The following is a 16,737-nucleotide window of genomic DNA, read 5'->3' as shown; positions in this document are numbered from 1 at the left end:
AAAATTTCCTTCTTATGCTGAAAGTATTTCCTTTCTTTCTCTCTGCTAGATAACTGTACACAACACAAAAAATGTTTGTGTCGTATTATTCTATCAGGCATTATTGAACCATAAAAAATGGTCATGTCATCTCACACTTCTTAACAGATTATGAAAGAAAAATGACTAAAACTTGTTCAAGCTGTCAAGTTCTTGCCAAATTGGAGCTAATGAATCACCCTGGCATTGGTGAATAGCCAAAACCAGGTGATATGAAGGTTATAAATAGTATGAGGGACCATGTCGCCAAATATATCATGTGTGTGTGTGTACACACACACACATATACGTACTGTTGTTATTACTTTATTTCTGTGAAGTTTTTCAAGTTTTCCATGAAATTGTAGCCTGCATAGTACTATGACACTCCTGTTTTGATTTCAGTTCTTATTTTAACAATGTAAATATAAATTGAATCCTTAGAAGTGTGAATCATGCCTACTGCTTATTGATTTTGATATACACACTAGAGAGAATGAGCTTGGTGTCTGAGAAACAACTGAAACCAAAACTAGGATTATATTATTGTGGGGATTGAGCAAAAAGAGTTGAGAATAAACTGTTTAGTTCTCGTGTGTGCTTTCTACCCAGTGGGGTCCCAGGTATTGCAATCTGAGGTATGTCCACTTTTTTTTTTTTTAAAAAAAAAAAAAACAAAAACACTAACAAGCCTGAATGAGCAGCTACTTAGACTTAGTGTCATTAGCAAATAGTAAAGTCCATCACGCTTCTGCTATAGGATCCTATATTTGTAATTATGGTAATTTTCTTCTTGCAACTGTCATCTAGACTAGTCATGTACTACAGTGAATGAAATAAAATGTTATAAAAGCTAACATACCATGCAAGTCATCCAGCTAAGAAACTGGTTAAAATGTCTTATTTTTTACTCCTCAGTGAATATGTATTAAAAATGTTTATAACTGAATGTACATTTTTTTAAAATTAAATGTCAACATCATCAAAACGTCTACATTATATTACCTAGGAAAACGTAAAGATTGATTGAGATTTTTACAAGGGATGTTTCCATGTTAGAGAAACATTTCTTTTGTTAAGAGATTATTCGCACTCATGAGAACTGAAAATTAAGAAGGAATAAGATTTTTTTTTTCTGTGCAGACTTGCTAATTAATGTTGGTTTAGCTCTCCCAATGGTAGGATGTGTAAGTATTTAAAATGTTGATGCAGAGAAATTTGAAGACAAATTAGAGTCTGATATTCATCCCTATATATAGCTTCACAGTTCTCTGTCATATCCTAATGTGATGTAGAATTCCTGGAGTCTCCAATGCTAAATTTTAAGTTTTGTCAGAGGAAAGATAACAAAACCTGCAGAAAGGGAGATTTTACAAGAAGCACTTACTGACAAATAGTGCCTATGTTTTTTTTTTTTTTTTTTTTTTCTTGAGCAGGTAAAGAAGGGAGGAACTTAAGAGGAACAAATTCCTTTTAGAGGTGCCCATTAGAATACTCTTGGCCACTGAGCAGATTGCTGTATTTGATGCTTAAGAAGGGTAAAAATATAAGTAGGTGCTTTGTTGTTTTTCACTGTTTTTACAGTGAAATTTATAGAGTCACTGAAATTCCAATTTGCAATAGTCTTTCCCTCATAGAACGCTTGTTGTTGGATCTTATGCCATTAATAAAAATTATAGGGGAGGTGAGTCCTTAACACGAGCTTCCTTTGTGCAAGTTACTAAGTAGGCACTGTGTTTGCATATGGGTAGATGTTGTTTTTTTTTTTCCAAAACAATTATATCAGATGCCTTGATTCCTTTGTGTTGTAAAAATTCCTTTCTCTTGTTGCACTGTTCTAGTTAGTGCAGGTTCTTTCTGGCTAGGCAACACATGGAAAAATCTTTGCTGTTTTCTTTTTCAAATAATATTTTCTTACATAAGAAAAAAAAAAGAAGGCTACAGATTTTTTCTTTCCTCCTGTAGTGCACTGTGTTTAAAGAGAAGGAATATAAAAATCAGATGGCATCCTAACGAAGGCCAAGAAGTCTTGCTACACAATCTGAATTATTCTTGGGGCAGAAGCTCTTTAGAACAGCTTCCTGTGAGAAGCACACAAGACTGATTGCAGTGTTTGCAATATCTGCACAAAAGAAAGGAAGTAAAAAAATGGCATTGAACAAACTGGGAAGATAGAATATGTGGAAATCAGGTAGTGGCTTCCTGCTGTGGATGTTTTGATTGAAGTATGCTCATGTAGTGGAATGAGATTCTAGATTCCCCTTTAAATATTTGCAATATCTTAATTCTGATTTGCAGTAAATAATATGACTAATTTACAATCCTTCTCATTGCTTTTTGATTATCTCTTGCACTGCATATCTTGGCTGCTCTTAACACTTACAAGGCCCTGATATATAGCTAAACATTTCTGACTCCATCTGGTACAAAGAGAAGTGACACAGAAGTGCTCTCCAGCCAGTTTATTGCAATTTAATGTAAATCTGTTTTAACGCAGCTGATGAACAGTGCAGTGGCTTCCATGAATTCTGAAAGCTGTGACTGGGTTGTGGCTGCTGAACTGCGCTCGGAGGATTTGCTGGGTTTTATTTGCCGTTGCGCAGCCATTAGCTGATTAAGATTGCTCACTGAGTCGCATTGCCACAATACTTCTCGCCTTCATCATCCTCTTCCCTTTCTCCTCACAGTGACCTCATTCACCCAAGTTTTCCATCTCGGTTTTTTTTTTGTTGCTTTTATTGTATAAATTGCAGCCTCCTAATAAATCAAAACAACTCCAGCCACGCAATTGACCCCCATAATGTACTGTTTTGATAACTCTTGTGTGTGGCAGTTCAGTAATATCCCTTCAAATTTGCTGTGTGCTCTTTGTGATTCTCGCTATTTTCAGTGTCCGGAAACTGAACCAAAGCACGGCAGCAGTGCCTACAGGCCTTGTGCGTGGGCCGGTAGGCCTTGTGTGCTCGTGTGCAGTAAAGCTTTGTCTACGTCTTTGCCAGTATGTTTGTTGTGTAAATATCATTGTTTCTTCTGCTCAACATTTTGAATTTTAGTTTTTGCAGAATGTCAAATGAATCTCCAAGCAAAGAACAGAGTCATCTTATATGTTTGCAGTAAGAGCTTGCTTTTCACCGCTCCATCGCCATTGCAGCATGTGCAATCTTATTGCAGTCGTGTACAAAAGCTGTCTTAAATACGTGCTCTGCTGGTTCCTGTTAGTTGGTGACATTTGTAGACAGGAATTGGACTGATCAGATTCTGCCATCCGGCATTAAGTGTTACTATATACTTATGTAAGCCCTTAGGCAAATATTTTTTTTTCCCCTCTCTATTTTCTATATCTGTTACTTTTTAGAGAGATAGAATTACATTCAGGAGAGTGATTCAACTGTGGCAAATTAGGTAAAGCTAGAGTGTAATTAATTACAGTAAAAACACTTGTAAATTATCATTGTTCCATTCCCTCAGGTAAAATCTTCAAATAACCTTCACGATAGAGTATCATACCTAGAATCTTTACGTATGCCAACTAACACACTTTATCCTTAACTGATTTGTCTAGAAGTAATTGACTGCAGTATTTAAAAAATAGCTAAAAATTAGGGGAACACAATATCTCTTGTAAGTTTTTTCTCCTGCAGACTGGAAAGTCACCCAGAGAAAAAGTCAATATCATTCTCTAGTTACGTGAACCAGTCCAATCAACTGGATAGGTTAGAGGTGGAAAGTAAAGGTTAATTAGATACAGCCTTCAGATCTGTTACATTATTAACAATGTGAGCTTGTCCAAAATAATAATACCTTACTTTGTAAATTTGTGAACCTGGAATAAGGCAGAATGTTGTGCTGACTTCACATTTATTGTAAAATATTTAAAGTTAGAGTATGAGTTTTGTTGCATGGGAATGATTTAAAATTAACACACAATAAATACCATCTGTGGGGATGATCTTCTTCACAATAAACTTTGTGTGGTATGCTGCAAATGGCATTTTCACTTCGTATGTTTGTCGTGTGTCTAGAGCACTGATGATTTGGAATGGAGACTTTAGTGTGGATTTTTACATAAAAATCTTCATTCCAAATACAAATAAAATTTAAAACTGATGTTTTTTGAAACAACAAAAAAAAAAGCTGGCTTTTTTTTTTTTTTTTTGAGCAAAACTGATTCATTTCCAACTTGGTTTTAAAGAAACTCTCAAAACCTCTGAAATGCAAATTTATTGAAACCAAATGATCCTGTCACCTGTCTCCTTGTGCTCCCACAGTAAAATGACTACCAGAAAAATAATTTCACACAAAGCTTTCTAAAGTGTTTTTCCCTCATCCTACAATGGAAGATACATATTTTTGTTAAAACCAAGTTTTAATTTTAATAATTCATTTTCTTTTTTCTTTTCATTACAGAGAAAGTCTGTTGTTGCTGTGAGTCTCATTGCAGCATTCCTCTGTCTGATCATCATTCGTCTCACAAATGAAGTGACTTTCCCTTTGATCCTAAACTGCTTTGGACAAACCAGTGTCAAATGGATACCGTTTTCTAATGGCCAAAGGCAGCCTCTGAGAACACATTATGGATATATAAATGTGAAAACACAAGAGGTAAGACCTGGTATCAAGAGCACAGCAAAAATGGATCAGTAGACTTCTCTTTCTCTGATCTCACATAATTGCTTTTCTACCAACCTGCCCAGTGTGAAAACTGAAGCAAGCCATGTTTGTGAGCAAAGGGTCTTTTAAATCTGTGCTACCATTTAAATAATGATTGAATTTTTAAAATTTCTGTCATGTCTGCAGTGGAGAAAGCAGTAAGCTGACCTCAAAATCATGCTTTGTTGCAGTGAAAACTGGTATTTATACAAGCAAGAGAATTTTTCAGATTAATTTCAAGCCTTCAGTCCCTTTAACTCAAAGGGAATTTTTCTTGTGTGTGTTTCTAATAAAGTCCTAAAAATGTTTAATTTTGCCTGGGATACCCACGGAAGAAGTAGTTTATTTGTGTTGTATGTGCGTGGAAGAGGAAAAGGGGAGATGATTTGTGAAATGGACATATGTGAGTGCAGAAAAGTTATAGAGCTAGAGGTTTACTGGATTTTTCTGAAACGTATTACGTTAATATTTGGTAGCTATTTGAAAGCCAGGTATGTATTTCTAGTCTGTATTTTAAAATGCTTTGGTCTGTATCTGCTTGCTGTATGATAAAAATATTTGTGTGATAAAATTATATTTTACAGGGACTCTTGCTTTAAACTCATTTGGCAAAATATCTAATTACATTGTTGGATTTTGGTAGTAGTGGTGCTTTTGCCTCAGACTCTTGCGCTCTCTCTCTACTTCTGTGTACTATTTATAACAGATGCAAACTTGCAATATAAGCTAACATAAAAAAATTAACTCTTTCTAAAAGTTGTTTCTGAATCTGTCAGTCATGAGAAATACTATCAGACTTACTGCTGCCTGTTTTTCTTTATAAAATTGCAATTAATGAATGGAATTCAAAACAGCTTCTACAGAAAATGAAAATACTTTACAACTTCGTGATATTTGGTCTTACAAGTGTATTGGACAAGTTATTTTACCTTTAGAGCATTAAATATGAAAATCAGAATGAGAGAGAATTATAGCTTTTAGGAGGCAGATTCTTTTAAACTTCTATATCTTTTAATTGTTGTCTCTGTAAGATGCAGCATTGAGTATATTGGAGGCCAAAGTACATTATTTACAGAGCAGAATGAGGACAAGTGTTTGAAAGAAAATCTGAGTTAGGATGTGAATCCTAGTCCCAGTGAAATGAACAAGAGCCAGGAACCCACTAAAAATGAGAGGGCGGTGTGTTCTGCATGTCCCTGGGTTATTGCCACAGTGGCAGGCACAGAATCTGAATGAGGCAGAGTTGCCACGGTCACTTGATCACTATCAGTCTGAACTGATAACTGGAGAGGAGAGGAGCATGCTAATCCATTTTTATTCACCATTGCCTTCATCAGAGGTTAGATGTAGCTTGTGGAAGCCTTAATTCATTCTTAAATTTGATAACATGCTTGGAAGTTCTAACAGTAAATGGAAATTAATGCCCTGAAAGTTGGTGACCAGTATCGATTAGTAAGACATTTGTCTCAATTTAGCTTGGGTCATGAAGGACTCCTTAAACTTAGTAATTTTAATTGTTTTCCCCCTTGTATTTGCAGATTACATTAATATTTGCTAATTAAAATGATAATGAAGAAACTGAACATGCCTTGCTAATTGTGAATGCACTATCTTCTGACTTAATTATTCCCTGTGCGAGGGAGTTTTATTGTGCTGCCCATGTGAAAAGCTTTTACACAGCTCATGTTCCTAACTCTCACTCATAGCTTTCTCATACTACAATTTTTGTAACACAAATTGCTTTATAAAATATGCATTTGTATACTATTTGTATTAAAATGGCCAGCAATTCTCAATTGTTCATAGAGATTAAAACCACAGATCTCTCATTTCTGTAAATGCCAAATACCTTGAATTTCTGCTTATTTCATAGAATCGAGATATTATTTTCTGGGGTTTTTTTATGCTACTATAGTATGTAGGACAAGCGGAAGGTCCAGTCTGTGAATGCAGCTAATGCCCTAAACAAATGTGGCCAAGGTTATTGCAAAAGGGGACAAATGCCATCACAAAGGGCAAGGACCAAAAGGTGAGGAAACTATACCATAATGAATTATCAGAAAATTAGATGATGAAAGGTAAGATAGGTGGCTTTTAAACACACGATTTTAGCTTTCTCTTTTGTCTTTTGTTGAGAGTATCTATGCACACCTGTTGAATGTGTTCATAGTCTTCTAGGGTGTCCTTTGAAGCCTGTCACCCTACTGGGTCCTACATGTCTCCTGCTGTACAGTAGCACTCCCTTCTGTTCCTTCTCCTCACATTTGTTCTCTGTTCTGCTTTACCTGTTTCTCTGAGGCCTGGCTGCATGCAGCATGCCAGGGCTCTCTAATCCCAATTCCTCAGCGTACTTAACTAGAACATAATACATGGTCAACAAAACAGAGTAATTAGACTAATTTTGCCACCAACCCAATCAGTCATGTGACATGACAGGGAAGCTAGGAAGTCTAGATGAACTAGTACTCTACCTTTCCTGTCCCTCCCTCACATGCTTCCTTACTTCCTGATGAAAAAGGGAAAAAAAAAACAAACCCAAGACTTTAATCCATAGGGAAAAACTTAAAGTTAGGAGGAGCTGGTTTCTTTTAAGGTAAGACTGAGTGGGATGAGACTTGAAAACCTTATGAGATGATGGAAAATCAATTACTTCATGGTTAAGGCTGAAGTGATCAATGATTTATATTAAAGAAGATCAGGAAGTACGGTGATACGAACGTCTGTGTTTATCTCAAGTAAAAAACAGTGATGTGTATATTATTAGGTATGATCACAATAATGCAGTAAGGACATATTTTTAGGGTGTTGTGTATTTGACTTGACAGTACAATACTATGAAATTTTTATTATTAAAAAGTCTGAAAAATTTTAAGATTACGATAACTAGATTGTATGGGAATATTTAATATAAAATGTAAAGAGAGATATAACTTAATATCTAATTAAGGCTGTACATAATACAGACTTGTTGCTATGGTTTCCTTGATTTGTAGCTATAGCAACAGCTTTGGAAAAACTGACTTTATGTATAGTAAATGTACTATATTTAAAATATAAAGAGATGGCCCATTATGTCTAGACACATTTTAGTTTGACTTTTGAGATATTTCTGAAATAGCTGATTTTTCACCTAGAAAATTTATATCCAGTGCCAGGTCTCCTTTCCCTCAAGAGAACAGGATCCCTTAGTAGTCCTCTTTTCCGTTTTCAGTGTCCACATCTGTTGGGAATCCATGAGATTTGTGAGAGACTATGGCTGCCTAGTTTGCAATATTGCTCTCTTGGTCAAGTGTATCAATTTTGACCTTGGTGTATGGGCAAGATGACCTTTCTGTCCCTGATTTCCTCTACTTCTTACCTATGGATTTTTGGTGATAGGTCCCATGAAATCCATCTTAAAGAAATGTCACGCCTATTGTGTTAGTTACTTTTATCCTATTTCTGGTATTTTTTTTTCACAGAAAATATTACTTTGATACAACTCCACAGTGGTTACCTAATTGAAATTTATTGCCGTTTGAGTAAATGGCACCCCCCACCCCCAGCTGATGTAATGATTCTTCTTGTGTATCAGAAATGGGCAACAGATAAAAAGAAGCAGGTATAGAAAATATAGCCTTCTTCCTTCTCTCGTACCACTCCTACTCTGCAAAGGATTCCAGAAAAATTAATGAACATCATGTATTTAAATTGCAGCATTATGACATCAATTTAAAACCCATTAGCAGTTTGAAACTTTGTGCTAGGCAAGTCTAATAGTGTTCTTGGATATTTGATTGTGCTTCCTGAAAGGTGAATATTGAATAGATTTTTACTCTACCGTCAGTATTAAAATAATATAGCATTTTCTTACATATGTAAAATCAGAAATATAGCTGCAATAACACTTGAAACATAATTATAAGAAGTATATTCAAGTACTATACAAAGATTAAAAATGTTCTTGGAAAAGGGTAAGTTCTAAGATGACCTGAAATCCCTACATTAAACTGCAACTGTGAGATCTAATGGCTTCATCTAAAATGAATTCTGAGGGAGAGAAGAGCCTTTGTGTCATGAGCACTGAAGAATCTCACAGTACAGTGATGAGCACCAGATAAAAGGAACATGCATTGTAGCAGTTAAGAATTTTTTTTTTTTTAATCCTATTGTTACTGAAAAACTGATCAGCGCTATGCTGATATTGAAGAAATAAATTTGGATTACATTATCACATACCATTTTGTCCCGTAACCTGAACAAACGCAGTATACAAGCATTAACTGCTTACTGGTTGTGGCACAGATAGCCACATATACACGTGAACGTACAGCCTAAGTCTAGTTTACTTTTTTTCTTTTTGCCAGAATTTCTGCGGTAGAATGCAGCTGAAATGAGTGGAGGTTTCCACAAGTGAAATATCCCAGATATGAGTAAAAATACGGGGAGGCTAGAGACCGTATACATATTTGCATAGTCCTTTTTTTTTTTTTTTCCTGACAGAATAAAGTAATTGTATTAAAAAACAACAGCACCTCAAGTATAGAGGAAAACTCACATAACGTGCAGAAATACAGTCTATGTGATGTGCTGTCTGAGGTAAGATAAGGCACATACCATTTCAACAATAACAAAAGCAGAGTTGTCAAACACGTTAGGAACAATCATAGGAAGGACCCGTACCAATCGTGAGACCCCGTGTTCTTATAAAACATGAATAGCTAGATTTAAAAATGCACAAAGAAAGCAATGAATGTGATGGATGTTTTAACAGTAGTTTATTTCCAGATCTAGGAAGTAAGAAAAAAATTACGAAGAACGGAAATGTTTATATGAAATACTAAAAATAAGTAAAGCCTAGTGATCAACCTGGAAAGATTTACATTTTGCCTCTGTTAGTGATGGATGCAGAATAACACCATGAAGAGAAACTTGGGAAATAGCATTGGGCTTCATGTCAAAGCAGAAGGTACCAGACTGTGGACTTCCATGGTGTATTCAGCTAACTTCAGAGATCTTAGTTTCATACTTTTGCTGTAAAGAACTGGGTCGTAGAGAGACTAAAGAGCTACATCAACTGGAACTCACTGTGACAGAAAGTTGGTTTAGTATTTAATTTCTGACACAGTCATGACTTCCATCTTATCTTTCCTTTGGGATCTTGTTCATTGTTACAGCTTAAGAATTCATAGGATATTTTGTTAAGAAAAGGTCATCTATTTCATAGTCATTTATAATTTATATCCTTTCTAAACCACAGATTTGTATCAGTTGCTCAGTAATAATGTAATAATAATAATTGTGATAATAATGGAAGCAAAACTAAACATGCCATATATTCTTCTGGGTATTTTTCTGCTGCTGAAATATGAATTTTCAGGAACAACTTTTCTTGGAAATATTACAGAAGAATAAGCTACATAACATGTTAATTACAATCATGTTGCTTATTACACTTCTGAGAGAGATTTATGTGGTGGGTTGTTGATTCCCATCCCCGCTCCCCGCCCCCCAGTGTTTTCTACCTATACCAGAACTCCCATTCCTGGCACACACTTGAAAATAAAATTCCTGCCAAAGACTTTAATCGCCAAATGAACAATTCCAGGAGCATATCTTATATTACAGATATAGACCTCACTAAACAGATTATCACCAGAATCTTCACTGCCCTCTTCCTCCTTCCAGCCCCCTTTTTGCCTGGGAGAGGAAAGAACCATCAGAATAAGATGCGAGGTCCACTTGAAACCACTCAGGCTGTAACGAATCTACAGGAGAGGAGGGAGCACAGATAATATGTGTCCTCAGTGGAGTAAATCCTGCCAGTTCAGCCTTTTTCCTTCTGTATATATGGAATTAGCTTAGGTTTTTAAAGCTGCCACAACTCTGATAGTGTCTCATGAGGAAAAAGTCAAGAGTCAGGATAAATATATCGAGTATTCTATACAAAGGAATTAAATGTGCCCCACACAGCCTGGATGTGATGAGTCAAGCAGTGCTGCCTGTGTGGCAGCTCTGCTTTTTTTGAAAAAAAAAAAAAAAAAGGACTAAGGGACTTGAGAAGAGATTACTATCAGCCAGTGAACTGTGCCATCAAAAGTCAATCTCTAAAGAATCTGAGCTGGTAAAAATAAATGTCTATGATGCACAGTTGTGAGCTGGATTGATCTGTTGAATGGAGCTTTCAGGTCATACCAGAAAAGATGCCTGGTGGCATAGATTTGCCATTACCTTGGTTATATGTAATTTCCAGAGATTTCTCCCACCTTCTTGAGGATTTTTTTTTTAATTGCTAGTGAAGGGGAGGCTTATATTAGATAATGTTAGACTCCCTGTGAGAAGGTGCCAGTTGTTTTTCCATGTGAGAATTGTGAACAATACCTCTCCAAATGAGAGACATGACACTGAAAATTGTCTTGAGATCATTTGGAATACAGAGACAGACCTAAGTTTTGCTGTTAGCCAGCTTGATAGACAAACTCCTATCGGTAAAGTTTTGTTCTAGTTAAGTGGCAGATGGAGCAGACAAAGTGAATGGAGTATTCTTTGGACTGGTAAAGAAAGGAGCAGAGAGGTTTGATGTAATAGCTTCTTGAATGAGACCAAACCACTGGCAAAGACTGAAAAGGTGGGTTCACCAGTGTAATGAGCAGATGAGGATGAGGCTTGTGGTCAAGGAGAGGAAGGAGGAACTTACTGCTCTTACTCTGAATGAGAACTGAATTCTGTTACCATGATGTGATTTCAACTTTTGTCAATAATAGTTGCTAAATGAAGGATGGGCTGGTTTGCATTAATAGTAAGCAAGGTGTCGTCTTGGTGTTCCATTTCATCAGTTGGGCGAGCAGTGCCCTATCATTTACTCACTGAATATCATCCCCTTGCTGCTGTTTAAAAATTAAGATATTTCAGTCATAAGAAGTTAAGTGTTACCCTCCTGATTTTGTACCTGGAGTCCATTTCTCATAGAGATTCAAGGTATCCTTTGCAGCAAAGTGTTGCTAGTTTTGGATGCAGTGATGATGGTTAAGGTACACTTTGTACTGGTGTATAAAATACACCACAGAGCAAAAAGAGCCAGTGAAAATGGAATTTTCGTCATATAATGGTTCTACACAAGGGGTTTCTGCTGGCTATGGCCATCAGCAATTTGGGTTCTTTGAGCTCTTGCCCAACAGAGCTGCTCTGGCAGAGATGCGGAGCGCTGGGCTGACCCGCGGCTGTTAATGCTCCCTGCAGGGCAGCAGCCTGCCAGCCACACACAGTCACACGTACAGGCACGGGTGCGCACGTAAACATGGCAGCTAAAACTTGCTCAAGAGACAGACTCCTCACACTGGCAATCATGCCAATTACCAGCTAGTTTTAAAGCCACAGCTATCTTCCTTGAAAGCCTTTGCTTTCCAAGTGTGCTCGTGTGGCCATCTGTCACAGCTGATGTTTGGCAGCTTCAGGTTCTGCTGCAAGGCTCTGCGTGCGGATTGAATGCAGAGTTTTGTCTTTTTTATTGTGCTCTGAGTTGGTGGAAAGTTTCTACCATGTGAGCCTTTTCTCTTAGGCTTTTTGTTAGATTAAAATGTGAACCTTAAATGCATTTTTGAGCTGTTAATCTGTGCTATCTGCTCGCAGATCAGGCTGGAACAGGTGGACTGGTGTAACTGCTGCACAGAGAGACATTAGCTCAGAGACCCTCTTAGAGCAAATGCAGCTTGCACCAGCAATAATTGCTTTTTTGTGGGATAATCTCTCTTGTCTGGCTGAATACATTAATCCGTAATTAATAAGCACCAAATATGTGTTATTTGGTCTGTAAGAGGGTCTGCATGACTGTCATATCGAAAACCTCATGCCCCTTACTGATATTACTGTGCTGGCATCACATGCATCTTGGAGATCTCCTTGACAGTTACAGTATCTGTAACAAGGAGCTGTGAGGAGTGGGTGTAGCTGTAAATTTTGTTTAGTCATCATAATAATTTTTGAACTACCTCTAAACCCATAAGTGATTTTACCACTAACATTGAAGAGTTCATGGTAAATTATGTCCACGGGGCTGCACTCTAAAATGGAAAGCAGTTCAGTCTGGGGAGGGTGGGGAGAAAAAGAAGTTTTGTGTTATTTGTAGTATTTCTTTTCTCCGTCTTTATTTTTCCTCCTCCCCATTTGATATATTTTTCATATTCAACTAGTCAGAGATTACAGTAATGTCTTCTTTCTTGTCACTCAGAAAAGCGGTTGGCGTGCCAATTAGGTGAATAAATACAGTGTTAAATTAAATTTGGAAAACAAGTGCAGAGAAATTATTAGAGTGATTTTGGGATTGTCCACTTAATAACAACAATTCATCCTCCATTTTTATCCCCAACTCCAGGGATGCATATTACTGCCTTTACCTTGTTCATACCAGTCACGTTCTCTTTTCCACAAGTAATAGCATCATTTTTTGAAGTACAGCTTCTTGAATTTGTCTTTAGGAGTCTCTTGTAGTTAGGACCCAGAGTTTTGGATTTGAAATTGATGGAAATGCCACAGGTCTTGGATCAATATTTCTCTGGGGGCAGAACCTGCTTGCGGTTAGAGGCTGCAAAGAATGCTCAAGGGCCTTATATTAATATTATACCAGCCAAAGGGCAAGTTGGTTTGGGCTGATTTCCCTGGTTCTAATTCAGTGATGCTACCACCCTCCCTCCCTTCTGCCTTTTTGAGTACTGATGCCTAGGATTCATGTTTATAAAGAGAAAATATAATTTCTGAAATGCATCAAGTTGAAAAAGTATTTTTCTAAGCATTTCTTCAGATGCCTTCAGAGTCCTATGAAATGCCTGACTGCATGGACAGGAGTCACCCCAAAGTAGTTCTAGGGCCACTGCCCTGAAAGCTTAGATCAGCGCTGGCAAATATCCCACAATAGAAATAAAACACCGAGGGAGTTTGGCCTTCAGGTAAAAACAATAACCCTATGTTTGATGACATACAGTATACTATGGAATTTTTCAACGACTGACAATTTTGTTCTCAGGTGTTTTTTATGTCATTAATTTTATTGATTTATTAACATTTTCTAGCTTACAATACAGTTTCTCATGTCACCTTATTTCTAGCATGTAATGGACTTGTAATGTCTATCCTATTTCCTATTTTCCTATCCTATTTTAGCTCTTCTTTTTTAGATCCAGTGCATGTCATCCAAAACTGCTGATTTCTTTCTTCAGCCTCTGTCCTCTCTGGTTTGGCTTGCCCTTCATTGCCCAAAATTTCTTTCATTAGATCATCAGATTACCTCTTCTTCAAAAATATACTGCCATTTAGGACAGCTTTGAAGGGATAGCTTGGAGATTTAGGAGATGAGAGGCTGTTCTTAAGCCAGCTACTGCTGCATTCTGCACGAGGTTTGGTTCCTGAATGGACTCAAGATGTGGCCCCAAGATGAATGCATTCTATTGATCCAGTCTTCAAGTGACAGGCTTTGGAAAAGCAACTAGGAATAGATTTTAAACCAGAAGAACCTATGGCAAAACTGTGTCTCACATCGGAGCTCACGTACATTTTTAAGTTTCTTTCTGATGTCTTTACAAGCATAAGTTCTTTCTCAGATGGAGTGAGTCCCTAAAAGGTTTATTTACAGCCATGCCAGTGTCTCGTAAAGGCTGATTATAGGCAGTTCTCAGTATTTTCAAGGCTTAACAGGCTCTCTAGTTAGAAGCCAGAGAAACTTTCTCAAACATGTAGTAGATGGTGTTTCTTCCTAAATCCTCTCAATGGCAGACCTTCAGGGAATCCCACAGGAGATTGCCTTGGAGGTAAAGGGACCGTCCTGGGGGGGTCGCCCATTCAGGTCAGTCCCTTCAGGAGCTGTCCTACTCATTTCTGCTCCGGTTGGTCCTTGGTGTTGGGTGTGCCTGGTCATCACCAGTATCAGTGACAGCTGATGGAGCTGATACAATTACTGTAAGGCAAATGATGATTTGCGTTGTTGATCTGTTGATCTTTTACTCAGAAGAGAATGGGCAGAGGAACGGGCTGGAACTCTTACAAACTAGCCGCAGTTTCTGTCCTGTTCCTGGTGTGAACCGAAGTACTTTTCACTGCTTCAGGTTTATCATATTTGCAAAGGATTCATGTTCATAGAGAGCAAGTAACATTTTTGTATCAAGTCACTTCTGGTCATCTTCAAAAAGTAAAATGTGCACAGTCAGATTGACTGTCATAATATGATTGGGAATCTACTGTCCCTGATAGGTTATCACTTATTACCATTGTATTCTAGCCAGAACTTTATTGTCAGAATAACAGCAAAAATAATCTTTGCACAACACTAATACTTTATTCTAATTGACAAAGGACAAGGCAGTCTGGGTACTGTGGCAGCAGTGTTGGCACTATTATATGATGATATATAGCAGCTTCCATGGGCTGCCATTCATTTCTGCATGAATTCTGTCTGTCTTTGATAAGCGTATGTAACTCCTAATAAATTATTTTGTAGGTGAGCACAGGAATCAAGGAGAAATGGACTTTTGTAGGTTTGGAGGCTGGTGATAGCTGAAAATAAGAAGGCAAAGCTGACAGATAATTGTAGATGGGAAGTCATTTTCAAGCAATGGATGGGGTGATACTGTTTCCTATTTAAAATGAGTTGCCACCTGTCCTGGTTTTGGCTGGGATGGAGCTGATTTCCCTCTCAGTAGCCGCGGTGTTTTGGATTTAGTATGGGATTTGGTATGTGAAGAATGTTGATAAAAACACTGATGTTATTGTTCTTTTGCTGAAGAGACCAAGGATGCTGTCCGACTTCCCAGGTCTCACTCATGTGCAGGCGCAGGAAGCTGGGAGGGATATAGCCGGAGTAGTTGACCCAAACTGTCTGAAGAGGGTATTCCATGCCATAAACATCATGTAAGTGGGGCTAAGCCAGGGGGTAGCTTTCTCTCTCACTCCTTTGCTTGCTGCTTGGTTTAGTTTCTGTGATTCCTGCTTGGAACGGACCATGACTAGGGCTAAACCATGGCAACACCTCCGCTGGCCACAGTGCGAGGTAAATTCTGTTGAGAAATCTAAAACATTTGTTATATTCAGGCTGTTAATAATCACATAGGAACCAGCATTGTGGAGCTCCCTCCACTTGCTCTTAAATGGCTTCTTGCCGTTCTGGTGGGTGTTATCCACTCTTCATTTCCCGTGGAAGAAATGGCCTTCTGTGAGGTCGTTTATCTGAATAGTGCAGAAATCATTTTCTGCAAACCTAACTATTATAACAGAAGCCATAAAAAAAAAAAAAAAATTACAGTGACACCCTGAGGTTTCTGAGATTAGTGTCTTCCTTTAAGGCCTCTGTTTCCTCTGGTATTACTTCCAGTCCTGTTCACCGAAACTACAGTGCGCATCTACCATGAATAGCATGAATAATGCATATATTTTTCTGCTAGTTTTAGTGTGTGCTAAATAGTTGCATGCAGAAAAAATAAAACCTATAGCTGAAAAAAACCACTTGGCTGCCCATCTCCCTGCTAGTATGTGGTTGACCTCTATTCCACATTAACTCAGGTTTTAACCTGTCTGCTTTTATATTTACAATTCTTGGGCCTTTACCCACATCCCTTGGAAGATCATGTGGTGGACTAATATTTCACTACTTCAGTTTTTCCTCATACTGAGATATGGGAAACATTACAGCTGTTTATAGTTCTTTATCTCCTGCTTCTTTAAAAATCTTAAATATTTCCACTTTTCATTCTCTTCTTTTTTTCCAGTATATACAGACACTTGCAGTTCCACCTTTATCATGATGTATCAAGCAAAACTCATCCTTATTTTTCCTAATTTATCCATAGCAAATGCCCACCCCTTCCTCACTTCTCACTGTCTCAGTTTCCTAGAACTCAGCATGGCATTTAGTTGTAATGGGAGAGAGGAGATGGCATAATATGTTACCTCTGCTTCTAGATATAAAATTACCTGGGATGTATTTTTCCACAAATGTCTTGCGTGTTTTTTTTTTCATGAGATGAATCACTTCATGGTTTCCCAAGATGGTGCCCAGCTTGTTCCTTTCCTCATGCTTTTCCACTCTTTTTGTGAATACCGTTTATT

General features: G+C 37.5%; 1 protein-coding gene across 1 annotated transcript in view; it reads left to right on the top strand.

Moving 5' to 3' along the window:
* ST6GALNAC3 (ST6 N-acetylgalactosaminide alpha-2,6-sialyltransferase 3) overlaps nt 1-16,737 on the top strand; it is a 221,090-nt gene that overhangs the window by 95,664 nt on the left and 108,689 nt on the right. The window contains exon 2 of the mRNA XM_086753036.1: nt 4,426-4,620. Coding sequence (XP_086609162.1) covers nt 4,426-4,620 — 195 coding nt within the window. The remainder of the gene's footprint in view (nt 1-4,425; nt 4,621-16,737) is intronic.

This window comes from Chlamydotis macqueenii, chromosome 8, assembly GCF_036417535.1.
Source record: "Chlamydotis macqueenii isolate bChlMac1 chromosome 8, bChlMac1.mat, whole genome shotgun sequence".
Classification (NCBI taxonomy): Eukaryota; Metazoa; Chordata; class Aves; order Otidiformes; family Otididae; genus Chlamydotis; species Chlamydotis macqueenii.
Note: the sequence above shows the minus strand (reverse complement) of the source record. Positions and strands in the feature narration are given on the sequence as shown.